This window comes from Phytophthora infestans, genomic scaffold (genome assembly GCF_000142945.1).
Source record: "Phytophthora infestans T30-4 supercont1.10 genomic scaffold, whole genome shotgun sequence".
Taxonomy (NCBI): Eukaryota; Oomycota; class Peronosporomycetes; order Peronosporales; family Peronosporaceae; genus Phytophthora; species Phytophthora infestans.
The window spans coordinates 1,613,038-1,638,804 of record NW_003303749.1 but is presented as its reverse complement, the minus strand read 5'-3'; the positions used below and the strand labels follow the sequence as shown (position 1 = coordinate 1,638,804).

Below are 25,767 nucleotides of genomic sequence, written 5' to 3'. Positions count from 1 at the left end.
GACATTTTCTCATTTATTCCGTCACGTAGATACCTTCTCCAGCGAACCAGAGGGTGTTTTCATCGCGCATGGAGCTGCCACTCACTTCCTGCTGGCCGTTAATGGGGCAACGCGGGCAATTGCTGTCATCAAAGCGAGACTTGGAACTCGTGGTGAGCAGGTGGTTTGTAGATCGATGACGTAGACGTACGAGCTCGCCACGTTTCCAGAGTCCGTCGTCTTCACAGTGGCCGTCAGCTGAGCACTGCTGGTTCTCTTGACACTCGACAATCCACGAGTCCAATCGATCTCCTTCTCCTGCCACACCGAAGGCGCTCACTTCCAAGTTCTGGGACGACAATGGCGCCTTGAACATGTGAGAGTGAAGGTTACGTCGCGTCTGCATGTGCTCCAGTCGAATTGTAGCACCGCACTCAATAGGTTTGCCCACTTCACATACTGGAGCACTGTCTCCTTCCTTGACGAGCCAGTAGCTGTTGACGTCATTGCGCGCCATGTGCGTAGTGACCGACTGCTGACCGCTACCGCTGCCATACGTGATTTCGTGAGAGTGCAGACGGTAGCGACTCGGCTCGTGCACCAGCTTGATGGAGCTACCACACGTCACATGCTCGAAACCTTGCGGGTCTGCAGCACAAAAAGCGTTAGCAGCTAGTCAACTCCAAAGGACGAATCATTTATCATTCGTACAGCTGAGGTCGACGGAGGAGTCCTGCGCGCAAGCTTCCTCACAGGTGAATTCGTGGTGGTCGCATTCGACCTCTCGGACGCGGCGGCGGCCTTCGCACTCGCAGTAGCCAGAGAGTCCGGAGGCGATACGCTTCGAACACGCGGCATCATTTTGCGGCTCACGTACGCCGTGCGGATCGCAGTTTGAGGTGGAGCGCCACTTGACGCAGTGTGTGGCTGAATTAGCCGCGATTTCGGGCAACACACTCAGCAACGCAGGCAGCAGCACTAGCAGACGCATGACAACAGTCGAAGTGCCTTGCGTGGCAAGCGTATCTGCCTGAAGTATTTGCAACCTTCGAGCGACATTGTTTGGCGTTCAACTTGTGTGGAACACATTAGAAACAACATGTAAGAATGTTGTTCGTGGAGTCAGGCGCGTTCTTATTTAGCGCCTGCAGATCCTGTTCGGTGTACGATTGGTCAAAAAGAAGGCGGTTTCTGACGACAACCAGACAACGACCTGTAGGTCCGTGTCTCAGCGCAGTACAGGTTGTCGCGCAGGCGCGGGATGACCTCGAGAGCAACAGCATCTCTGACTGCCATCCAAGGGCTAGTGCACAGCAATAGCAGAGAGCTGGCCCCGCTGTTTAGCAGCTTCTCGCCACATGTCTTGAGGAGCACCCCCCCCCCCCCACCACCTGTTCATCGCCGCTGCGGGTGTGTTTGAAGAAGCTCTCGCTGCCATTCACCTGCAGCCACCATTCGCTAGGAGCTCGACACCTGCAGTGTCATTCTCGTTTTTGGATCGTGTTCATCATGAGCGAGTCAAGCATCGTTGCTTTGCTGAACTCGTTCCCATCGGACGGCAGCGAAGACGCGCTGCGGGGTGCGTTAGCAGGCTACCTGGCCAGGGATCTTCGAACAGCATGCTCCAGCCTCCGGATCCAGCCGCAAGGGAAAGCTCGCTCAAATCAAAACAACAAAGCCGGCTACATTACGCTGCTGTGTGAATACTGGCAGGCTCGTCAAGATGGCGTCGCTGTCACGGCTTCCGACCCGCCAAAGCCGGACGTACCGTCAGCTTCCACCCGTCGGACGAAGCACTGCTTTTTCCGTTTGGCGAAGGTGATTTTCAGTGAAAGATTTGCCGTGCGGCTCCACGAAATGGATGCCAGTCCGTCACGCTATGCGCTAGATGTCGGTGCAGTCAATGCTTACAACAACTTCTGGCAGGACGTCGAAGCTGCTTTTGCTTCGAAGAACCCGGAGTTTGACTCTCTGGTTGTGAATCGCGTGGAGTACGCAGGGATTAATCCCAGCCTTGCGCCTCAACACTATGCAGTGAAACTTCGTGAGATGTGGCGGATGGCTACGGGCAACTACACTACAAGTCTGGCAAATTCGCGTCAATCGGGGACACACACCAGCGACTTTTTCGACTTCTGCGCGGGAAAACTTGAGGCGCTGTACTTGCATGACTGGCTGCGCCGCCGACCGTCCATGCTTTCAACGGTTGAGCGGAAGCTACCGAAACGAGCTCGCCTGGATATCCTCGAGAGCAGCGGCGAGATCGATAGCACTGCGGCTGCTGGCAATGACCAAAATGTGTCTACACCGGCTAAGAAGAGACTCAAAGTGCTAGATCGTATTGCAGACCTACTGGAAAGCCAGAAGCATGCTGAGCAAGAGTCCACCCTGTCGTCTTCGCAGCAAAAGGCTCGGGTGGTGAAGGAATGGGCTTCTGCCATTGAGATTTTGACGCGTACTGGCGACGCATCGGACACTGTGCATTCCATTCGTGCCGCAATCGACAAGGTCATGAAGTCGGCCGCCGCCGAGCTTGCTGAAGAGCATCAAGATGCGGAAGGCGACGAGGCTTTGCTTGGAGATAGCCCCGTCGAGATGTAGGACACGGTAACTGAACGATGAGCACAGAATCGAATGAACACGAACACAACTCTACTGTTTATTCATTGGTATATGAGGTCGAAGTTGCGACTGTGTCTTCAGCTTCTCGACGATTCCTTCGCGAACAAAACTTGTCGTTGCGCCTGCGTCAGCCAAGTCGCTTGCATCGTATGCAAGAATATCAGTCAGCGAAAACGATCCTACCAGTTCTCCGAGAGAAGAGATTTCGTGGCCAACAGGGTTCACTGTAGTCTTCAATCTCGCGTTCACTACGAAGTTGTGCAAGACAGCTGCACAGTGAATCAAAAGCGTGGCATTCTCCAGTTTCACAGACAGCGGTGACTTGAATAGCCGCCACTTGTTCACTAACAGGCCGAAAGCCATTTCCACCCGGATACGGACTTGAGAAACGTGAAAATTAAACGAGTCGCGGTAGATATTGTCCCCAATCTGAGGTCGCGTGTACGGCGTTAGAATATGATTGGTAGCCATGTACGCGTTATCTGCCACGACGTAGAGGCCTCGCTCTAGTCCTTCAACGAGCCGGGGAAGCCGTGATTCACGGTACGCCTTCACATCGTTAGAGCCGCCAGGATTACTGGCATTGATATACGTAAAGCGACAGTAGTGATCACACACGGCCTGAACATTGATACCCATGGTACCATAGTGACCACTAAAATACGCACGAACCCCTGCTCCGGGGTCTTCGCCTTCAGCCACTTGGTCAACCTTTCTCGTCGGAGGAGTGACAATACTGCACAGCCAGCCGTCCATTGCACCAATGCACCCGCTAATAATTCCTCCCGAGCTTACAACCTTGAACCCACGAGCAATAGATTCTCGCTCGGTAGACGACATGGGAAAACGGATGCTCAATTCCGTCAAGGCAACAATAGCTCTTGAAGTGTCGTAGAGTACGCGATAGAATGATGGCAAGCTCACTCCTCCAATACGTCGAATGTCAATCACAGCGCCTCCAGCCATGTAGCGAAGAAGCATTTGCAGTCGATTTGTCACCGTAATTGCTCCTCGGTACTTCCATGTACGCGGATTTAGACACAGTTCTAGCGAGACCATTCTACACAGCTTGTCGAATGCTCCTGGACTCATGCGAAAGCACCTAGAAAACTGCCCTTCTCGTAAAAGCCGCTCCTTCTCGAGAGTCCACAGCAGTCGACTACGTACGAACTGCTCCTGTCGGCTGCCATTCTCGTCAACGATTGCCACCGCTAGTAGTGCCAGCAGAGAGGAGTCCCGCTGAGGACCGATGAAAACCATCGGCGCTTTTTGGTTTAGACGTGACTGGTCAAGGAGGGTGGAGATGTCGCTTACCCTCGCTTTGCACCTACCCTGCAGTTTTGCCCAGCCGCTCACTTGTCTAGAGGTTGGGTGGCCCTGTGGCCCTGTACTGCAGTTTTCTAAATAAGAACGCGCCTAAACCCCATATTTTTCTGCTTGGATTGCGTAACATTTTAAGTGGATGCTTGGTCTCGCAACTTCAGAAGTGATTCACTTCTCGAGCCGCTTAAGTCGACTAGCGAAATCCCTTCTCCTTCAACCACGATGACCTCCAAGACGGTTATGATCACTGGCGGCAACCGCGGCATCGGCCTCGCGTTTGCGCAACACTATGTCAAGCAGGGCTGGAACGTCATTGCCACGGCACGCAGTGTCGACACCGCCGACGAGCTCAAGAATCTCAAGCCGTGGAAGATCCTGACACTCGACACAGGCGACGAGCAGTCAATCCTGACGATGGCCAAGGCTGTCGACGGTGTAGCTGCTGATCTGCTCATCAACAACAGCGGTGTCTCCTTTGCCGGAGGCCTGGACGCCACCACCAAAGAGAGCATGATGCGCGAGTTCGAAGTCAACACCGTGGGCCCGTTTCTCTTGACGCGAGCGGTTCTACCAAACCTTCGCCTCGCAGTAGCCGCGCATGGCCAGGCGTTTGTGGCCCAGATCACCTCCCGCATGGGCAGCATCGCTGACAATGGCTCTGGCGGCTCGTACGGCTACCGCGCGTCCAAGACGGCGCTCAACATGGTTACGCAGAGCCTGTCTCTTGATCTTCAGTCCGAGAAAATTGGCTGTTTGTTGCTGCACCCGGGCCATGTCAACACGGCGATCATTAACTTCACCGGTACCGTGGAGGCTGCGGACAGCGTTGCCGGAATGGTACGCATCATTGAGCGTGCCAAGCTCGGCGACAAGCTCGTGATGTACCACTTCGAGAAGGGCGACGTGCTGCCTTGGTAACTCCTGTCGCAGCCTGCAGGACTCCTCCTAATTCCGAGCTACATGTTTTCACTCGACACGAGTCCTGCGGAAAGTGGAAATTATCTGCAGCTATCATCAAGAATCAACATTGAGTCACTTTCTAAAATGTACTTACAATTAACCCTAGCTAGGGCTCTCGTACGACACGATGAATAAGCTTTCGTGGCCATGAAGGCAAAAATAATAATAAAAAAGCCTTTCATCTGTCCTAAACGTCTTCAAAAATGTATCTTATAACATAGCACTATTTCATTTTTTGTCCGGGACAAAATCGTGGGTGCGAGCAGTTTACTTTGTTGAAAAGGTCATCAAGCGATTTCTGTTCACTGGTGTTTAGAAACCCATCCTTTCGTGCAACCTCGTTTTTGTGTATACCACACCCTCTTCTTCAAGCGACCTCGTTCGCGCGCATTCTGCAACAAGTACCGTGCTCCCGTCAAAATGGTGCAATGGATGACGGTAGCTCAGAAGTTCGAGCTCATTCAGAAGCATCGCCAGAACCCTTCAATATCCACGAGGAAGCTGGCGTCATGGGCACACGAGGCCTTTAACCTGCCAACGGGCCCCACGGCTGCTACGGTCTCGCGCGTACTGAAAACAGCCGAGGAGATCGAGGACAAGCAGCGTCACGGTATCACTCGCAAGGGCCATGGCGTGTCTTGCCCCGAGTTAGATCTGGCGCTCAAGCTCTACGTTGACAGTTGTGTGCAGAACCACATACATCTCACCCGTCGCCTTCTAGTGGACAAAGCGCGTGAAATCCTGTCCACCATCCCCGACGCGCCATCTCTAAACCTCTCGGACGGATGGCTCACCAGCTTCATGCGGCGTCACGGCATGGGACTGCGGCCGCGCTCTCTGCAGACCGACGGTGAGGGTGGCGATGCTGAGATCCAATTTGATCCAATGGTGTCCTCGCGCATCCAGGCGGCTGCTTCATCGTCCCGTTCAGGAGGACGCAAAGCGTCCAACACTCCGAGACGTGCGCGTCCGACGCAACTGGGACTCGTGTCGACGCCCACTTCGACGGCTCAAGTGCTAGCACCAGTGTATACTGGACCCAAGAGAACAGTGCTTGTCACAGGGGCAGACAACAGCACAGGGATGGCTTTCGTACAGCACTACATGAGCGAAGGGTGGGACGTCATTGCGGCATGTCCTGAAGGCGAAATGTGCGTCAAAGTCATGCAGCTGTCGCCCTGGAAGGTCGTAGCCATGGATCCAGGTTATAAGGAGTCTGTGGCTGCTGCTGCTGACGCTCTTAAGGACATTCCGATCGATCTGCTGATCAACAATGCCAGACTCTTTATCAAAGGATACATGCACTCTACAACACCCGAGGACTGTATCCGCCTGTACGAAGTAAACGCTATGGGGCCTTTTATTGTGTCGCGTGCGCTACTCCAGAACCTACGTCTTGGAGTCCGTGATCGTGGCATGGCGTTCGTAGCGAATGTATCGTCACGTGCAGGTAGCATCTCGGAGAATCTAGCTGGAGGTTCGTACGGATTCCGGGCGTCTATGAGTGCACTGCACATGTTCACGAGGTCGCTAGTGGCGGATTTCCTGCCTCACAAGATCGGATGTGTCTTGTTACACTCAGGAATCGACGACAAACCCGACGGAGTGTCCTCGTCAGCTGACGTTCGACCCGAGGAGAGTGTAGCTGGCATGGCTCAAGTGATCGTGCGTACGAGACTGGGCGAGCCACTTCATCTCCGCCACTTTGGCAACGGAGATGCGATCAGTTGGTAAGAAATTGATTGAAAGTGCACACGACTTGTCTATATTATTATCTAGCGTCGTCACAAGACAACTGAAAGCCTCGAGTCATCCTTAGCTTACCGCTTCTTGATGATAGCTTTGCTTCTGGTCGGAGCACCGTGACTCTTTCCCTTGATGTTGCCCTTGCCACGCTTCGACTTGACACCAGACGAGACCTTGACACCGCGTGAACGAGCTTTCCGCTTCTCCTCCTTGCGGATCTTGCCTTCACTCATCAACTCGTCCTTGGCGTGTTTGTTGACGCCACTGCGCTTGGCCATGACCGCGCCACCACGCGGCTTCCTGCCATTACGGTAGTCCAGTTTCCGCCCTCCAGTGTTGTCGTCATCTTCCACCTCAACGCCACCGCCAGCCACGCGCTTATGTTGCTTCTGCTGCCACTTCCGATACACCTCGCCAACCTGCTGCTTCTTACGTACACTCACTCCACTCTCGTTACGCCGCTTGAGTGTGCCTTGACTCGTGAGTTCTCCCGCTGTAGTCTTGACGAACTTCTTCTTACGCACATCCCAGTGAAGAATACGACGCTTCTTGTTCATCTCGATTGCCTCGTCCGGGTTCACATCAAGGATGGCTTCTTCCAGACGGGCCTCAGCGAACGCATTCACCTTGCCACCGTCGGCGTTCTTGGCCAAGAATCCTTCGGTCGTGTAGTCTCCGTCCTTCATGTAGCCGATGTAGTTTTCGTCGTCCTTGAACGACGCATCGCCCTCATCCTGGGTCTCATTATTGGTCGCTCCCTGCTCCTTAGCTGCCGCGAGCTGCTTCATGACGTCCTCCTCCTTCTCTCCAGCTGCCACGCGTTTCTTAAGCTGCTTACGCTCGTGTTTGGACAAGAAGAACGCCTTCTTCTTCGGCGCAACAGCTTCCTCCGCCGCCTCCTCGGTGTTATCTTCACTATCCGTCTTCGTACCCGTCAGTTTATCGTCCGTAGCGCCAGCAACTTCCTCCTTTTCAGCCGCAGCGTTAAGTGCCGTCGCCTCTTCCTTGGCCTTCACCTTGTCCGCCGCTTTCGTCGTCTCCGTAGCGATGATCTTGCCATGCAGTTTCCTCTTCTTGACCATCATCAGAACACCCGGAGACGAGCGTTTAGCTGAGGAGTGAGCACCCGCTGCGATCTCAAAGATCGTCTGAGGCGGACGGAACGTCTGAAGCGAGTCGATGTACGCTGCCTTGTCCGCTTTACTCTCGTCCAGCACATACTCCTGTTGGAACAAAGGATGCACCTTCTTCACTGCCAGCTCCTTGCCGCGACGAATCGAGTTCTTGGACGGATCAGCGCGTGTGCGTGCGTACGCCTTGTACGCGTTGTCGCAGACCTTGACAAGCGGTGAAACCTGTGGATGACTGCGCACTGTCTCTTGTAAAGCCTCGTTCTCCTGGTCGATCAATTCGTTGGGGAACGCGCCGTAGTGAACGTCCTCGACACGCATCGTACTTAGTGAATACGGCTTGGTGCCAGCGCTTTCCTCGGGCGACGAGTCTTCCAGACGACGACCAATGTACAGGTGTAGATCAACCATAAACGGCGTCTCGTCTGGGTCCACGAAGCTGAACGCTGTACCGCTGCGACCGGCACGAGCTGCACGACCGACACGATGCACGAACAGCTTGGCTGTAGGTGGGAACGAGTAGTTCAGCACGTTGTTCAGTAGCGGAATATCAATACCACGCGCTGCCACGTCCGTGACGATAAGTAAATTTGTCTTCTTGGCTCGGAATTTGCCCAAATTAATCTTTCTCGAAGCCTGGTCCATGTCACCGTAAGCACACGATGCTTCAATGTGGTTGGCGGCTAGTAGAGCGTGTAAGAACTCGACGTGGTGGCGTGTGGCAGCGAAGACGATCGTCTGATCTCCTTTAGGTAAGAACTCGCGTACCATATACAAGAACAACGCTGGCTTGTCCAGCGATCGGACAGTAAAGAAGGCCATCTTGAGGTTCTCCGAGATCTTGTTCTCCACATCTAGACGGATAAGTTCCGGGTCGCTTAGACCAGCGCGTGCGAACTGCACCAGCGCTTTCGGTAGCGTAGCAGAGAACAGCAACGTCTGTCTACTAGTGGGCATATTCTTCAAAATCTCCTGTAGTTGCTCGGCGAATCCCATCTCGAAGATACGGTCGGCTTCGTCGAAGACTACATATTCCACAGCCTTCAAGTTAAAGTCTGGGATTTCCTGTAGAAGATGCATGAGACGTCCAGGTGTGGCCACCAGCACGTCCGGGTTGGACGCGATGGCCTCGAACTGCTGGTCCATTCCTTCGCCACCGACGATAAGCGCCATCTTAAGCGACGTGAATTTGGACAGCTGTTTAGCGAAGCGCAGCGTCTGCACCGCCAGCTCACGCGTGGGTGAGAGCACCACAGCACGCACACCGATCTTGGTCGAGTGTTCCTTGAGTTTCTCCACCATGGGGACGAGGAAAGCGGCAGTCTTACCAGAACCTGTTCGGGCCATGGCCACACAGTCCTTTCCGGACAATACGATCGGCAGCGACTTGCGTTGGATGGGTGTGGGCACCTTGTAGCCCATGGCCATGACGCCGCGGAACACTAGAGGACTCAGTCCCAAGTGCTGGAAGCCGCCTACACCCGCACCTTTGCCATTACTTTTGCCATGCGTCGTACCCGCATCTGCGCCGCCCCCTGCACCTTTCTGCTTGCCTTTCTTCAGCAGATCGTCGCCCGCCATTGCAGCTCAACACGCAGTCGATTGACGAGTGTAACTCTTCGATCAAGAAAAGCACTGGAAGGCAGGCAATAGCTAACAAAGACGTTTGATTGGATGATAAGGGAGGTTGAACACCGACGTTTGATTGGTTAATTATGGATGATGTGCACGACACCAACTTCAAACTTTCTTCTTTTAGCCCCATTTTTTCGAATGTCGATTGGGAATCGCGCTGATCCGGACGAGGCGGCGCTGGACGAGGGCGACTGGGCCGGTCGGGGCGATGACGCCGCTGTACTGACGTCATCAGATGCACATAACGCTGTAGCTCCCTCTGCGTCCTCCAGTGGTCAAGTAGATTCATCAAGAGAACAGGAGGAGAACGCTCGTGCAGCTGATCTGGCAGTGCTCGGTGACGCGTGCCCGATCTGTCTGCAGACACTGGAGGACCCCGTGATGCTAGTATCCTGCTATCATGTGTATTGCTTCGAGTGTCTAAGCACATGGGTACACAGTCTAGCGCTTCACGGCGTGGATCTGCCCACGTGTCCGTTATGCAAAAATCCGTTCCAAGACGTGTATGCCAATGTGCGGAGCGAGACGGACTTCGAGCTATTCCGCTTCCAGGGGCGACGGATACGGGACCACGAGGGCAGAAATAGACAGAGCGAGCGCAACGATAGCAATCGACAGAGACTCAGACGACGCTCGCTTGTGTATCGACGCCGCATGCGCCTCGTTCGGGTGGCTGGCAAACAGATCGAAGACTCGCACGCATACCCAAAGATGCACAAGGTCAAAGGAGAGTACGAAGTCTGGCTTGAGAGAGAATTGAGGGCTTGTATTGGACGGGATATCGATCTGACGGTACTGCTGGCAATCATCCAGTGCTGTCTTAACAAGATCACGCAGTGTGGGTCCAAGAAATGCTACGACGAGCTGCAGCAAGCGCTCACGCCATTTTTGTATGAAGACGCCGAGCATTTCGTGAGAGAAGTCGCTTATTTTCTAGGCTCTCGACTGAATTCGGAAGCATATGACGCTGCTGTTGAGTATCAATGTGAAAATGCGGCCGAGTGTACAAACGCGCTGTGCTGTGGCCGATAATCGGTCCACAGTTGAGATAACTGGAAGAAAATGTACGCGCCAAGACGCTATAGTTCCATGAACTCGTGGAAAATAATGGGAAACTACCGGTATGGTCCGTGTGACGTTGGGTTGTGCTCCTGCCGGTACCACTGAGTTCTCTTATGCCTTGCCCAGGACGAGAGCAAGCAGAGCCATACGGACGTACATGCCGTTCTCCATCTGACGGAAGTACGCAGCACGTGGGTCGTTATCGACCTCTTCAGCGATCTCACCAACACGCGGTAATGGGTGCATGATGACCATCTTGGCCTTTGCGTCCTTGATGGTGTCCAGCGTGATGCGGAAGCTGTCTTTCACTGCGTTGTAGTCGGCCTCGTTCTCAAAGCGTTCCTGAAAATATAATGACATCAATTGAACATGAGTGCTATTCACAATCAGTCAGGATCCAGATACGCCGCTTACCTTTTGCACGCGCGTGACGTACAGCACGTCGGTCTGGTTGATAACCGAGTTTAAGTCCGTGGTCTCGTTCTGTTCGATGCCCTGTGCAGCCAGCTCATCGTACACGTAGCGCGGCATCTTTAAGCTCTCAGGAGACACGTAGTTGAACGTGGTGCCGTACATGGCCAGCAGCTTGGAAAGCGAGTGCACTGTACGACCGTACTTAAGGTCACCGACCATGGTGACGACCTTACCCTTGAGCTTCTCCAGGTCGCCGAGCTCACTATAAATCGTGTACAGATCCAGCATAGCTTGAGTTGGGTGCTCGCCCACGCCGTCGCCAGCGTTAAGCACAGGCTTCTTGGTAGCCTCGGCTGCTACCAGAGCACTGCCTTTGATCGGGTGGCGAAGTACAACCACATCGGCGTAGCATTCTAGACAGCGGATAGTGTCGTGCAATGTTTCGCCTTTCTGGCTGCTGGACGAGGTCTCATTGACGCACACCACGAGGCCACCGAGACGCTTCATGGCTGCCTGGAACGAGCTGCTCGTGCGTGTAGATGGCTCCATGAACACGTTGGCCAGGAGCTACAGCAGCCCAGTCAAAATCAATACCTTCAAGCATAGCTAACGTATTGCGTACCTTGCCCTTGAGAAGGTCATTGGCGCCTTGCGTCTTGACCATCTTCTTCATCTCATCGGCCACGCTCAGCACGCGTCTACCAATCCAAAAAAAAAAAACTCATGAGCAGTGCGGATGACTTCATTGCTGCAATATGGTACGTACTGCGCGCTCTCCTTGCCAAACTGAGCGATAGACAGGATGTTCTCGCCCTCCCAGGCGCCCACCGCCGTCTTACCGTCCAACTTGCGCGCCATCGTCTCCGTCGACGCTTCGTCTGATCCAGTCGCGTGGCTCGGTTCTTGAAGACGCCGATGATTGGTAGAGTGTACTGTATCTCCTCGGTAAAGTCCGATAATAATCTTTTGGTCAGCGATGCGTACTTATCGAGTCCCTCCCTTCAAGCGGCGGATTACCACCATGAGCGATCACGAGCATGACGAGCACGACCAGGGCGACAACGAGCCCAAGAAGGCCAAGCAGGGCTCGGGAAAGCGCTTGAATGATCGTCAGCGTGTGGACATCATCCAAATGGCGGAGAACAGCAAGATATCGAAGCGCCAATTGGCCGACAAGTTCGGAGTGACTGAGGCAGCGATCCGCAAGCTTTTGCGAAAGAAGGACGACTTCCTGCGGCGCTACTACGATACACCCGAGGAGATCCGCGACCAGCGTCTTCGTGGCAAAAGTACGCTCGTGGAGAGCGGCGTCAGTAATGGCAACGCAAGCGTTTCCACGCCTTATTCAGGTTCTACGACGCCCACAAGAGCTCCAACTTATAGTAGCAATCTCCACAGTAAGAGTCTGTACCCACCCGACGATCCGTGGAAACAGGGTCTACATGGAATGCTGGCCAAGGTCTCGCCCTTCCTCAAGAACTTTACGCAAGTTAAAAGCCAACAGACGGCGGATCAGACTGATCAGACAGTGGATGGGGCTGCCAGCACTGAAGATATCGAAGAACTGGACTGGATCGGCTTCTCGCGCATGCTGCGTGACATCCGACGCGGTTTCCACCGCTACCCGGAGACTGGATATCAGGAATTCCGTACTCAGGCGTTTATCCGGCGGTTCTGCGAGCAGACCCTGCATATCCCGGGCAAGAACATCCGCGAGATGGCATCTACTGGTCTTATCGTAGACGTTTGCTACGACAACGCTACTATCTCGCGTTCCGACAAACGTAAGCTGCCTGTACTCGCCTTCCGTGCCGACATGGACGCGTTACCGATCGAAGAACTAAACGACCATCTCCCGTACTGCTCCACTCAAAAAGGGGGACAGAAAGAGCTTCGGAAGCGTAAGAAACGAAAGAGCTCCACCCCGCAAACTTCGTCGCCGAAGAAGGGCGAGGACGTGGCTGCTGTTTCCTGTGACTCTAGACCCGATGTGAAGATGGATACACCAGCAAATCTACTACCTGCTCCGTCCACCATCACTACCACAACGATCATGGCTCCACCTGCGCCCAACGCTGGTGACGATGACGAGGAATTCCAGATCTCTACGGCTGCAGCTCATATGTGTGGCCACGACGGTCACATGGCGATGGTACTGGGACTCTGCGTGATGGTCGTGCGTAGTGCCCATCTGCTCCCTCAAGATACGTTTGTACGCTTCTTGTTCCAGCCTGCTGAAGAAGGACCTGGTGGAGCTATGAAGATGATTAAGGACGGCGCACTGACTGATGTAGACGAGGTGTACGGATGCCACAACGCTCCGTTCCCGCTGTACAGCATCCACGTGCGTCCTGGAGCTGTCATGGCTCACGAAGTGGAGTTCTCTATCGACATCCACGGCATTGGTGGTCACGGATCGGCCCCACAGCAGTGTGTGGATCCGATTCTAGCAGGCTCAGCTGTTGTGCAGGCGCTGCAGTCCGTTGTGAGTCGCTCTCTGTCGCCTATGGACACGGCAGTTGTGTCCGTCACTCAGTTCCGCGGAGGTGACGCGAATAATGTGATTCCATCTCGTGTGTTTCTAGGCGGCACTATCCGCGACTTCGATCTCCAAATTGCCGAGAAAATCAAAGATCGTGTGGCCAGACTGGTACATTCCACGTGTGCAGCGTACGGTGCTACGGCCAACGTTCACTTCTTGGATGGCTACGCTCCTGTGATCAACCCTCAGGTGGAGACGCGTCAAGTGCAGCAGATTGCGATGGACATGGGGCTGTATGTGAGTGAGGAAGGCTTACCACTTATGGCGGCTGAGGATTTCTCGTATTTCCTACAAGAACGAAAAGGCTGCTACTTTTTTTTGGGAACAAAGGAAGACGGAGACACGGAGAAGATGCGAGCGCTGCACTCGAACCACTACGACTTCAACGACAAGGCTATTCCACTGGGTATCCGGCTGTTCCTGGGCATCTTGCAATCTCGTTTCAAGTGCGAATTGTACACGTTCGAGGAGATGCAGGCCTTCCAAGTGGCTATGGAGCGCATCATGATCAATGTTACAGTCGTGTAGGACTCTGGTAACAAATACTGTTCTATGATTGGCTAATAAGGAATTTGTGTCAAATATTATGCGAGTCACAAATTTGTAACTTTCTGAGTGGCGTCATGGCGGGGAAACTCAGCGGCCGGCAGGTGATGGAGTTGTTCTATACGGAGGTAGAACGGCCCCCTCCTACCGATGGTATGAAAGAGGAGGTGGATGTTACTACTCTATTCCGCTGCAAGTGCGGCAAGACGCGTGCTCAGAGACTCAAACATGGGTACACGAACTTGGTGCAGCACGTGCTGGTCAAACACCCGGATTGGGTGGCAGCCGCAACGCGCGAAGCGCATCCGATTCCAGTTCCTGCATTGGCCAACGGTGGGAAGTCCTCAACGCCTCCTAATAATGAAGCAAACGGTAAAGCAAGGACACCCGCGGAAAGTGACGAAGAAGTGGCCAATGGAACTGCCTTGGATGGCAATGATGTCAGCTGGGACGCGAGCGAGGACGAGGACAAACTGGAGACGCAGGAAGCGGTGACAACGCTGCCGTTAGCAGTGCAAAAGCGGTCGGATTATCTGTCGTGGGACGACTACTTCATGAGTGTTGCCTTTTTGAGCGCCATGCGCTCGAAAGGTTGGTGGAATCGTGGATATCTTTTTCAGCAGAATAGATCTTGCTAATTGATGTGGTGCGTGGTTATAGATCCGTCGACTCAAGTCGGAGCATGGTACGCACTGCATGACGAACGGGGGTTAATCTTTTCGGGTTTCTCACGTGTTGCTATTCATTATGCCAGCATTGTGAATCCAGAACGGAAGATCGTGGGTATCGGCTACAACGGATTCCCAAATGGCTGCGGTGATGACGAGCTGCCGTGGGCACGTGAGACTGCAACTAACTCGCCACTCGATACGAAGTACCCAGTAAGGAAACGCAGCCTCCAACACGTGACTTTGCAATGCTAATTTTGCTTTGTGCTTAGTATGTTTGTCACGCAGAGATGAATGCCATACTGAACAAGAACTCCACCGACGTCAAAGGATGCTCAGTACGAAAATTTGTTGGACAGCTTTCTTTGGCTTACTTTGACAGTTGCTGTTTGACGCAGATTTACGTGGCGCTCTTCCCTTGCAACGAATGTGCCAAGCTCATCATTCAGGTATTTATTTCTGAAGGATATTACAATATTGCAACAAATTGCCATTAATTGCCTTCATGTTGCTGTGCTCAGAGTGGCATCGCACGCGTCGTTTACTTTTCCGACAAGTACAAAAGCGAGTACGTTAGGGACACAGCTTCGTCTGGTGTCTGTAAGGGCTCTAAGTTGTTATGTTGATTTGGTGTAGCTGGAAGTTCGTGGCATCACGTCGGCTCTTGGACATGGCTGGCGTGCAATATACACAACACAAACTTCAGCTCTCAAAAGTCGTCATTGATTTCACCTCAGTCATGTAAAGTGGAAAGGAACAAAAAATGAAATACAAGTAGTTGCCATCAAGCAACAAAAACTGAAAATACAGTGTAATGGCAAAGTGACACGTTTTGGTGATCAAAAATCCCTGTTATCCATCGGCCGGGAAATGCTTGCAAGCTATAGACAAAAAAAAAACACTTTGAACAGGTTTACTCAGCCGCCTCCCACTGCGAGACAACGTCGTTGGTGATGCTGCCACAGCTGAAGTCAAAGTCGTCGGCGCCGATCTGGATGACCTTAACACCGTAGTCCTCGTCAATGATTGTCACGTAGGTGGCCGGACCGTCCGTGGGGCGCTTGGCGAATTGGTCGTTGCCCGGGTTGTACTTGCCTTCGTAGAAGTAGAAGTGCGTTGCCACGTAGCTCGTGTCCTTCTCGAGCACTTCAACAATATCAAGCTCACCGCAGCCACCAGCAGGACCCTTGCCACGGCAGTTGCAGCCGTACTGACCGGAGTGAGTCACCTGGTCTGGCAGGAGCCAGGCGGCAGGCACGTTAGGGGCGCCACCGTCCGCCATAGACACCTTGAAGACGAAGATCTTCTTGCCGCCAGTCCATCCCTGATAAGCCGTGCCATCCTTGTCATACGCGCCCTCGCACTCGACGTCAACACCACACTTGTTCTCCGTCATGATGTGCACCTCAGCACCGGTGGCCTCAGAAGCGACGATGGAGCCACCACCCGGGTTTGAGGCCGCAGCTAGCGTGCCGCTGAAAGGGGTGGACTGCTTGGCGACACCCGTGCCGTCGGCCTCGCAGAATCCTTCGGGTGAGCCTCCACCGGTGTAATCAATGTTCTCGTTATTAAGGAACACCATGTTGGTGGCGGCACCGCCGTTCTCGTAGGACGAGACCTTGGCCCATGTGCCGTTGGTGTTGATGAACACGCCGATGCCGGAGATCGTCATGGGACCACGAAGAGCAAGAGTGACTCCCGAGTCAAGAGGCGACACAGGGTTGGACGTGGTCACCGGCGTCTTGGTGCACGACGCGATGTCCGTCACCTGCTCATATGTGCCGGGGCCGCCGCAGTTCACGCCCGTGTACGAGTAGGAGCTCGAGACCGTGCCGGCCGTCGACTGCTCACCGCCAGAGATGGTCGATTGCTGCGTAGTCTGCTGAGTGGCATCGCCCGAGCCATTAGCGCTGGCTTCACCGGCCACCTCGCTGCCCTGCTGTTGAGGAGTGTCGACCTGCGTCACGGGAGCTTCAGTGACCGGAGCTACCGTAGCCGGTGTGGCCGGCTCGTCAGTCTGCGGGACCGGGGCGTCGGTCACCGGCGTCGCTGGAGCAGGAGTCACGACAGGATCCATATCGCAGATCTTGCCGGCGCCGGCTGAGACGGCGCTGACCATGGCCCCAGCCATGAGGAACATGCCGTAAAGCTTCATGTTAGTATGAAGCGAGAGAAAGTTTGTGCACCGATATCTCCTTGCTGAGAGCAAGGCAAATTGTCGAATGAGGTACAGTAGCGGAAAAGGATCGGCTGTGATAAGAGCCGCAGGACGGCATGGATGAAGAATCCGGGCATAGAGCGGAATCCACTGTTGTGCACAAACAGACAAGCAAGCCGTGCAATTGGTGCCGCCACTGGCGGCCCGCCAGTCGATAAGCAGCCATTGCCAAGGGTGGAACATATGCTGCTGAGAACATATGTCGCCACGAACCCGCCTTGCTTCTTGCAAGAGGACGACTAGACAATGAGAGACGAATACGGCGCTATTATAATCTGAAACAAAAGAAGATGGGGTGCCAGCAAAATCAAAACGGCTTCAGCAAACAAATCTCTTCACTTTGGGGCGCCAGCAAAAGATTTGCAAAACAGCACTAACAAAAAGATGTGTACGCATCAAAGCTTCGATGTACCGTACTTTTATCAAATGGCAATTCCAAGTCACAATACAGAACTCGACCGGTTGAGTAAACCAGCATCAGCTGCTTGCAGGTTAACTCGACCACATGCACAATAACTCGACCGGTCGAGTAAACCAGCATCAGCTGCTTGCAAATTAACTCGACCACATGCACAATAACTCGACCGGTCGAGTAGACCGCATCAGCAGTGTGCATCTTTGCTTGATTGGTTGGAGCGGGCGCAGTCGTGTTACAACCAGTTCTACAGTTGCTCGCCATAAACTGTTTTTACTCCAGTTGACCCCCCGGCACGCCGTGCATTCACCTCATTGGCACCTGTGCTTATCCTACTAGTACCGAGCGCGAAACCGAAGGATGCCACGTCATTCCTGGGCACTATTGGCGGAACATGCAACGAGCGCAGACTTTGTCAAGCTGCGAGCTACAGATTTCTGCTGCTCCGGTGCATACGTAAAGCGTGAGATGGACTGTAAGATATGCAACGCCGACCACGCTATGATTGAAAGACGACTGGAGTGTATCAGCCCGACATGTGCAAGCAAGGAAGATATGAATGGAGGTATGCAGTGTGGTGTGCAGTGGAAGTACTGGGAATGTACATCTAGACCCGCGTGGCGTGTCTACTGCAACGACAAAAAACACTTTAGGGGGGAGGAACAATGCGCTGGACAACATCGTATACCGATAACAGATGAGGTGAAAGAATAGATTACTAGACTGGATTCATGCGGAGTGCGACCACGCGATATTTGGAGTAACCTTCGTCGTACAACTGATGTTGCACCACCTCCACTGGGGTTACCATCGCGGCAGCAGGTGTCAGACTGTGTAAAGAGACTCCGAAAGAAAAACTTATCTCGGAATACACGGGAAGCCGTGAAGAAACTGACAAAAGAGTATCCTTATTTTGAAGGCATCGACTGTGACAAGGCATTTCTATTTTGTAGATGGTGTTGATGGATATCCACGGATCGGGAAGGGCAGTGAAGAAGACCCGTTCGTTTTGGGTGTAACAACAGCCAATTTGCTGACAAAAGTAAAGCAGCTTCACGGAAGCGAACATTTTCGCTTGTTCACACTGACGCGACCTTTAAACTGAGCTACCTAGGTTATCCTGTTGTCTCGTGTGGATTCACGGATCGGTCAAGGGTTTATCACCTTGCCGCAATTGTGATCGTCAGTGCTCGAACCCATAGAGAGTACGAAATGGCCTTTGACAGCGTCGCCAGAGTGTATAAAAAATTATTTCAGACCACCCTTCGGGTTGATGTTATCTTAGGCGACGCGGAAGACGCTCAATTTAATGCACTTCGGGCCGTAGCTGCATTCAGTGACAGCAAATATTTGATGTGCTTTTTCCACGTACTTTACAACGTTCACAAAAGAACAAGGCATCTCGAAACTGGGCCAGGGGTCGCTGTTTTCACAGGTATAATGGCTATGCATTACGCGACAAGTTACACTGAGTATTGCGCAGTGAAGGATAGAGTAATTTCGAGTTGGAGGTCTGAGCCATGTCTAAGTGCATTTGCAACATATTTTGAAGAGCAGTGGACGGAAGGCAGATATTGGAGATGGCAGATTTTTCATTCCCCTTCAAGTTACGCTACAACAAACAATCCATGTGAGGTATTCCCTGATAAAATTAGCAAGATCCTACCAAGGGATATTATTAGGCGCTGCTCTCAAAAGGTCACCTCGCTCCAAGGAAAAACTAAAAGTCTAGCTGAAAAGGATATCGCACTGAAAATAGAGGGCGTTGGAACATTGTCCACGACGACCGTCAACATCATGAAGAAGTGGCACACTGCCATGTCGGCTGTCAAAGATATCAAGAAGGCGCTTTTATGGATCCAAGGTATCGACTTCTCTATCGTCGTCTCCCCTCACTTCAAGGTAACGAGAGATACTGGTGTCGAGGAGCGCTTGAAAAGCCTCCCCCTGTCGTCACTCAAGGTAAGATACTCACCGATCATCTTAATATTGCTAAACCATCAAGAAACTGATGAGCGCAAATATTGTTTTTTACTTTACAGATGGAGTACATTGACGTATCTGGAAATGGTTCGCTTAGTGACGGAACTGTTAATTTACTTCTGGCGAAAAACTTTGGAAATCGAGCAGACATTGTGGCTATCAATACGGAGAGCATTGGAGTTGTGTTTAATGGGACTGTTGGGATTACTGCTGAGGACCTAGCCAAATTGGTTTTGGACTATCGGATGAATTGGTCCTGATCCCACTTAATTGCAACGGTGTTCACTGGTGTGGCATCATGGTACAGCTTGCCACTGCAACAGTACTGGTGTACGATCCGATGGCTTCATCATATCAAAGTGATGTAAAAAAGTTGCCACTAGCATTATACCACTGCTCCCACCCCCCAACAAGGGCTCCCGATACAGAATTCGGACGTTTGCATCGGATATGGGCGTCCAAATAGACAGCTATAACTGCGGACTGTTTGTCTTAACAGCCTTCGAGGCATTCTGCGGAGCACCGGCATCGGGAGGTCAAGGTAAAAAATTGACGCAATACTTAAGATATAGGTACTTTTGCATGTGCTTCTAAGCAATTTGAGTAACATTCTTGGTCTTTAAATCCATAACATGCTAGGTGAGGCGAAAGCAAGAAGAAAATCAAATTTTAAAAGTAGTTTGTGACTTGACGGGGGTTTAAGGAATCATTGAGCTAGCGCTCAGCAGCATTGTATACTGCGTTGTAGCAGCCCAAGCCAGTTGGACTGCGTGAAAGTGCAAAAGCACCAGAAATAGCTTGAACATTTGGCAAAGTGGCGATTTCGTATCGTTTCTTTAGATAAAACAGTGCGCGCCTTCCCCGATCTTCCCCAGAAAATGTCTATAAGCAAAGCGCAACAGGTTGTGACATATGAAGTATGTTAGATTTACCGAGTAACACGCAGATAAAGCGTGAGTATATATGAGTATATACTGTAGGTGCACGGGCTTCTCACTGTTGCTGCCGTTCACAAACTTTAAAATGCGCAATTCCAAGACTGAGGACCTATGAAGCATGTCGAGTAGATTCCCATCTAAATAATGCACCGCGCGACAGTGTCAGAACAGGTATAGTACACGAGAAACGGGAGCTGCCCCTCCTCACCTTCCAGTACGCCGCTGTTGGTCCACTCCGAGTTTGTTTTTTGGAGCAATTGAAAGACTATATTTAGAGTAACGGACTATAATTTTTTTACAACTTGCTGAAGAAAGGGGAGAAAACATTTTGCCGGCGCCCCGTTATGTTTTTGCTGGAGCCCTGTTTTGTCTTTTGCTGAGATCCCAACTGAATTTTGTTGGCGCCCTTTTCACCATCACACGAGGATCACAGGACAGATCAACTCAAAGTTGAGCTGCTTTGTGATCCCTGTGTGCTTGCAAATTGTAGTGCAATGGCGACAGTTCGCCTGCAATGACAATACGAGCTCGGTTCTGGCGTGGTGAAAATCGGGATATGACAGTTAATAAAAGGATCACTGGAAGCGATGATATTTCTATTGGAAGTTTCAGCGTCTCAGTACATAAAGCACGAGGTATCTCCACACGTTGCAGATCGTCATCGTGGAGCGCAGCGCGACTTGGTGAACAGAGTTATTATTTTGCTTGGTACAAGTTGATGTCGAACAAGCCATAGTCAGGAAGAAATAAACATGCAGAAGTACTGAAGTACGTCAGAAAACTCGATTCATTTATAATTTTTGACATGTAGTAGTTACTGTAGTACATTGCAAGCACTGTTAGCTTCTCAAGTAGTGAAAGTCCCAACCATAGCAAACTATCTCCCTCGCCATTCGCCATCACCCTCCGAGTGGGAGGGGGGCGGATGCAGTCAATTGCCGTTTTTTCACGATGCCGGACGCCTCCTCCACCGCTACTAAGGCCTACACCCGCCGAAGGATTGGTTCTTTATGGGAGTTGGCTCATTCCAAAGCATTTGGAAGTAGGCTGTATAGCCCACAACGCCAAACTGCCTCCAAACGCAAACACTGCGGCTGGTGAGCAAAACCGCTGTTCCAGATAGGGTCCACAACCTGGGGCAGAAAGATTCCATCAACGTGTTTTGCAACGTATGTCGGAAACCGCTACTTAGCAGTGAGGAGGAGCGCCTCAGAGCTGACGGTCGCCGGGCGAATCCTATTTGCAAAAGGAAGATTGACGCGCACCTCCGGACGCATGAGTCGGTTACGCCTATGTCTACGGTTACGGTAACGGCTGCAGCGCCTCCGTCTTCAGAGGCTAAGGAGCGCCGCTACGACGCGTTTTTGGACGCAGAGGAGACACGGAAAATGACGAAGAGAGGCTCTGTGCTATTTGCCGTGTCCGTTCCTATCGCTAAAGACGACAGTGTCACGGTGAGTGACGCAGGGCCGTTCAAGCTTCGATTAGTACCCCCTGATCGGCCGTACTGTCCGAAGCTACCAAGACGCAGTCTAACAAGAGGAAGAGAAAACACAAGATGAAGAGCAAGAAAAACGCACAAGTGTAGTACATGTTTCAAATTGAACTGGTGTAGTGTCTTGAGCGAGGCTCTTGAAGGAAACAAAAACAGGGGGCATCAAACTTAAACAAAAAACAAATCAATATAATTTTGCAGCCCCAGCAAAAAAATCTTATCTTTCTTTAAAAAGGTAGTGACCGGTGATTTGTCTCCAGCGACTGCAATCTGGCGCGACCACAGGGCTTTGTCCAGAGTCGCCGCAGAAATTACCAGAAAATACCGAGGAAAAACAGTCAATTGCCGTTTTTCCACGATGCCGGACGCCTCCTCCACCGCTACTAAGGCCCACACCCGCCGAAGGATTGGTTCTTTATGGGAGTTGGCTCATTCTAAAGCATTTGGAAGTAGGCTGTATAGCCCACAACGCCAAACTGCCTCCAAACGCGAGCGCTGCGGCTGGTGTGCAAAACCGCTGTTCCAGATAGGGTCCACAACCTGGGGCAGAAAGATTCCATCAACGTGTTTTGCAACGTATGTCGGAAACCGCTACTTAGCAGTGAGGAGAAGCGCCTCAGCGCTGACGGTCGCCGGGCGAATCCTATTTGCAAAAGGAAGATTGACGCGCCCTCCGGACGCATGAGTCGCTCACGTCCTATGTCTACAGTTACGGTAACCGGCTGCAGCGCCTCCTTCTTCGGAAGACTAAAGGAGCGACGCTACGACGTGTTTTTCGGACGCAGAGGAGACACAGAAAAATGACGAAGAGAGGCTCTGTGCTATTTGCCGTGTCCGTTCCTATCGCTAAAGACGACAGTGTCACGGTGAGTGACGCAATGGCCGTTCAAGCTTCAATCCCCCTGTTCGGCCTTACTGTCCGAAGCTACCAAGACGCAGTCTAAGAAGAGGAAGAGAAAACACAAGAAGAAAAACAAGAAAAACGCACAAGTGTAGTACATGTTTCAAATTGAACTGGTGTAGTGTCTTGAGCGAGGCTCTTGAAGGAAACAGAAACAGGGGGCATCAAACTTAAACAAAAAACAAATCAATATAATTTTGCAGCCCCAGCAAAAAAATCTTATCTTTCTTTAAAAAGATAGTGACCGGTGATTTGTCTACAGCGACTGCAATCTGGCGCGAACACAGCGCTTTGTCCAGAGCTGCTGCAGAAATACCAAAAAATACCGAGGAAAAACAGTCAATTGCCGTTTTTCCACGATGCCGGACGCCTCCTCCACCGCTACTAAGGCCTACACCCGCCGAAGGATTGGTTCTTTATGGGAGTTGGCTCATTCCAAAGCATTTGGAAGTAGGCTGTATAGCCCACAACGCCAAATTGCCTCCAAACGCGAACGCTGCGGCTGGTGAGCAAAACCGCTGTTCCAGATGGGGTCCACAACCTGGGGCAGAAAGATTCCATCAACGTGTTTTGCAAAGTATGTCGGAAACCGCTACTTAGCAGTGAGGAGGAGCGCCTCAGAGCTGACGGTCGCCGGGCGAATCCTATTTGCAAAAGGAAGATTGACGCGCACCTCCGGACGCATGAGTCGGTTACGCCTATGTCTACAGTTACGGTAACGGCTGCAGCGCCTCCGTCTTCGGAGGCTAAGGAGCGCCGCTACGACGCGTTTTTGGACGCAGAGGAGACACGGAAAATGACGAAGAGAGGCTCTGTGCTATTTGCCGTGTCCGTTCCTATCGCTAAAGACGACAGTGTCACGGTGAGTGACGCAATGGCCGTTCAAGCTTGAATCCCCCTGTTCGGCCTTACTGTCCGAAGCTACCAAGACGCAGTCTAAGAAGAGGAAGAGAAAACACAAGAAGAAAAACAAGAAATACGCACAAGTGTAGTACATGTTTCAAATTGAACTGGTGTAGTGTCTTGAGCGCGGCTCTTGAAGGAAACAGAAACGGGGGGCATCAAACTTAAACAAAAAACAAATCAATATATTTTTGCAGCCCCAGCAAGAAAAAACTTATCTTTCTTTAAAAAGATAGTGACCGGTGATTTGTCTACAGCGACTGCAATCTGGCGCGAACACAGCGCTTTGTCCAGAGCTGCTGCAGAAATACCGAAAATACCGAGGAAAAACAGTCAATTGCCATTTTTCCACGATGCCGGACGCCTCCTCCACCGCTACTAAGGCCCACACCCGCCGAAGGATTGGTTCTTTATGGGAGTTGGCTCATTTCAAAGCATTTGGAAGTAGGCTGTATAGCCCACAACGCCAAACTACCTCCAAATGCAAACGCTGCGGCTGGTGTGCAAAACCGCTGCTCCAGATAGGGTCCACAACCTGGGGCAGAAATATTCCATCAACATGTTTTGCAAAGTATGTCGGAAGCTGCTACTTAGCAGTGAGGAGGAGCGCCTCAGAGCTGACGGTCGCCGGGCGAATCCTATTTGCAAAAGGAAGATTGACGCGCACCTCCGGACGCATGAGTCGGTTACGCCTATGTCTACAGTTACGGTAGCGGCTGCAGTGGCTCCGTCTTCGGAGGCTAAGAAGCGCCGCTACGACGCGTTTTTGGACGCAGAGGAGACACGGAAAATAACGAAGAGAGGCTCTGTGCTATTTGCCGTGTCTGTTCCTATCGCTAAAGACGACAGTGTCACTGTGAGTGACGCAATGGCCGTTCAAGCTTCGATTAGTACCCCCTGTTCGGCCTTACTGTCCGAAGCTACCAAGACGCAGTCTAAGAAGAGGAAGAGAAAACACAAGATGAAGAACAAGAAAAACGCACAAGTGTAGTACATGTTTCCAATTGAACTGGTGTAGTGTCTTGAGCGAGACTCTTGAAGGAAAACAGAAACAGGGGGCATCAAACTTTAACTTAAAGAATCAATATATTTTTGCAGCCCAGCAAAAAAAAGTTATCTTTCTTTAAAACGATAGTGACCCGGTGATTTGTCTCCAGCGACTGCAATCTGGCGCGAACACAGCGCTTTGTCCAGAGCTGCTGCAGAAATACCGAAAATACCGAGGAAAAACAGTCAATTGCCATTTTTCCACGATGCCGGACGCCTCCTCCACCGCTACTAAGGCCCACACCCGCCGAAGGATTGGTTCTTTATGGGAGTTGGCTCATTCCAAAGCATTTGGAAGTAGGCTGTATAGCCCACAACGCCAAACTGCCTCCAAACGCGAACGCTGCGGCTGGTGTGCAAAATCGCTGCTCCAGATAGGGTCCACAATTTGGGGCAGAAATATTCCATCAACATGTTTTGCAATGTATGTCGGAAGCTGCTACTTAGCAGTGAGGAGGAGCGCCTCAGACTGACGGTCGCCGGGCGAATCCTATTTGCAAAAGGAAGATTGACGCGCACCTCCGGACGCATGAGTCGGTTACGCCTATGTCTACAGTTACGGTAGCGGCTGCAGTGGCTCCGTCTTCGGAGGCTAAGGAGCGCCGCTACGACGCGTTTTTGGACGCAAAGGAGACACGGAAAATAACGAAGAGAGGCTCTGTGCTATTTGCCGCGTCTGTTCCTATCGCTAAAGACGACAGTGTCACGGTGAGTGACGCAATGGCCGTTCAAGCTTCAATCCCCCTGTTCGGTCTTACTGTCCGAAGCTACCAAGACGCAGTCTAAGAAGAGGAAGAGAAAACACAAGAAGAAAAACAAGAAAAACGCACAAGTGTAGTACATGTTTCCAATTGAACTGGTGTAGTGTCTTGAGCGAGACTCTTGAAGGAAACAGAAACAGGGGGCATCAAACTTAAACTAAAAGAATCAATATAATTTTGCAGCCCCAGCAAAAAAAAGTTATCTTTCTTTAAAAAGGTAGTGACCGGTGATTTGTCTCCAGGGACTGCAATCTGGCGCGAACACAGCGCTTTGTTCAGAGCTGCTGCAGAAATACCAAAAAATACCGAGGAAAAACAGTCAATTGCCGTTTTTCCACGATGCCGGACGCCTCCTCCACCGCTACTAAGGCCCACACCCGCCGAAGGATTGGTTCATTATGGGAGTTGGCTCATTTTAAAGCATTTGGAAGTACGGCAAATAGAGCCCACAACGCCAAACTGCCTCCAAACGCGAACGA

At 51.9% G+C, this 25,767-nt stretch overlaps 9 protein-coding genes across 9 annotated transcripts; 5 read left to right on the top strand and 4 right to left on the bottom strand.

The window, feature by feature from the left end:
* Positions 1-13: 13 nt before the first annotated feature.
* On the bottom strand, positions 14-970 carry PITG_06984 (stromal cell-derived factor 2 precursor; the record flags this gene model as incomplete). The annotated part of the gene is made up of 2 exons (XM_002904911.1): positions 14-627; positions 691-970. 2 exons carry the CDS (start codon positions 968-970, stop codon positions 14-16), a joined length of 894 nt encoding a protein of 297 aa, XP_002904957.1.
* Positions 971-4,434: 3,464 nt separating this feature from the next.
* On the top strand, positions 4,435-4,842 carry PITG_06983 (uncharacterized protein; the record flags this gene model as incomplete). Its single annotated transcript, XM_002904910.1, has 2 exons — positions 4,435-4,679; positions 4,749-4,842. 2 exons carry the CDS (start codon positions 4,435-4,437, stop codon positions 4,840-4,842), a joined length of 339 nt encoding a protein of 112 aa, XP_002904956.1.
* Positions 4,843-5,304: 462 nt separating this feature from the next.
* PITG_06982 (short chain dehydrogenase, putative) lies at positions 5,305-6,618 on the top strand (the record flags this gene model as incomplete). The annotated part of the gene is made up of 2 exons (XM_002904909.1): positions 5,305-5,774; positions 5,844-6,618. The coding sequence occupies 2 exons, from the start codon at positions 5,305-5,307 to the stop codon at positions 6,616-6,618; spliced, it is 1,245 nt and encodes a 414-aa protein (XP_002904955.1).
* An 86-nt stretch (positions 6,619-6,704) lies between these two features.
* PITG_06981 (DEAD/DEAH box RNA helicase, putative) lies at positions 6,705-9,341 on the bottom strand (the record flags this gene model as incomplete). Its single annotated transcript, XM_002904908.1, has 2 exons — positions 6,705-7,499; positions 7,593-9,341. The coding sequence occupies 2 exons, from the start codon at positions 9,339-9,341 to the stop codon at positions 6,705-6,707; spliced, it is 2,544 nt and encodes an 847-aa protein (XP_002904954.1).
* A 192-nt stretch (positions 9,342-9,533) lies between these two features.
* PITG_06980 (uncharacterized protein) lies at positions 9,534-10,427 on the top strand (the record flags this gene model as incomplete). The annotated part of the gene is made up of 1 exon (XM_002904907.1): positions 9,534-10,427. One exon carries the CDS (start codon positions 9,534-9,536, stop codon positions 10,425-10,427), a length of 894 nt encoding a protein of 297 aa, XP_002904953.1.
* Positions 10,428-10,460: 33 nt separating this feature from the next.
* PITG_06979 (aspartate carbamoyltransferase) lies at positions 10,461-11,731 on the bottom strand (the record flags this gene model as incomplete). The annotated part of the gene is made up of 4 exons (XM_002904906.1): positions 10,461-10,799; positions 10,872-11,438; positions 11,494-11,569; positions 11,638-11,731. The coding sequence occupies 4 exons, from the start codon at positions 11,727-11,729 to the stop codon at positions 10,569-10,571; spliced, it is 966 nt and encodes a 321-aa protein (XP_002904952.1).
* A 161-nt stretch (positions 11,732-11,892) lies between these two features.
* PITG_06978 (metalloprotease family M20D, putative) lies at positions 11,893-13,941 on the top strand (the record flags this gene model as incomplete). Its single annotated transcript, XM_002904905.1, has 4 exons — positions 11,893-12,168; positions 12,274-12,307; positions 12,434-12,806; positions 12,855-13,941. 4 exons carry the CDS (start codon positions 11,893-11,895, stop codon positions 13,939-13,941), a joined length of 1,770 nt encoding a protein of 589 aa, XP_002904951.1.
* A 95-nt stretch (positions 13,942-14,036) lies between these two features.
* Positions 14,037-15,372, top strand: PITG_06977 (deoxycytidylate deaminase; the record flags this gene model as incomplete). The annotated part of the gene is made up of 8 exons (XM_002904904.1): positions 14,037-14,292; positions 14,473-14,550; positions 14,620-14,644; positions 14,714-14,840; positions 14,900-14,965; positions 15,026-15,076; positions 15,149-15,195; positions 15,264-15,372. The coding sequence occupies 8 exons, from the start codon at positions 14,037-14,039 to the stop codon at positions 15,370-15,372; spliced, it is 759 nt and encodes a 252-aa protein (XP_002904950.1).
* An 89-nt stretch (positions 15,373-15,461) lies between these two features.
* Positions 15,462-16,834, bottom strand: PITG_06976 (uncharacterized protein; the record flags this gene model as incomplete). The annotated part of the gene is made up of 1 exon (XM_002904903.1): positions 15,462-16,834. The coding sequence occupies one exon, from the start codon at positions 16,780-16,782 to the stop codon at positions 15,541-15,543; it is 1,242 nt and encodes a 413-aa protein (XP_002904949.1).
* Between the last annotated feature and the right edge of the window lie 8,933 nt (positions 16,835-25,767).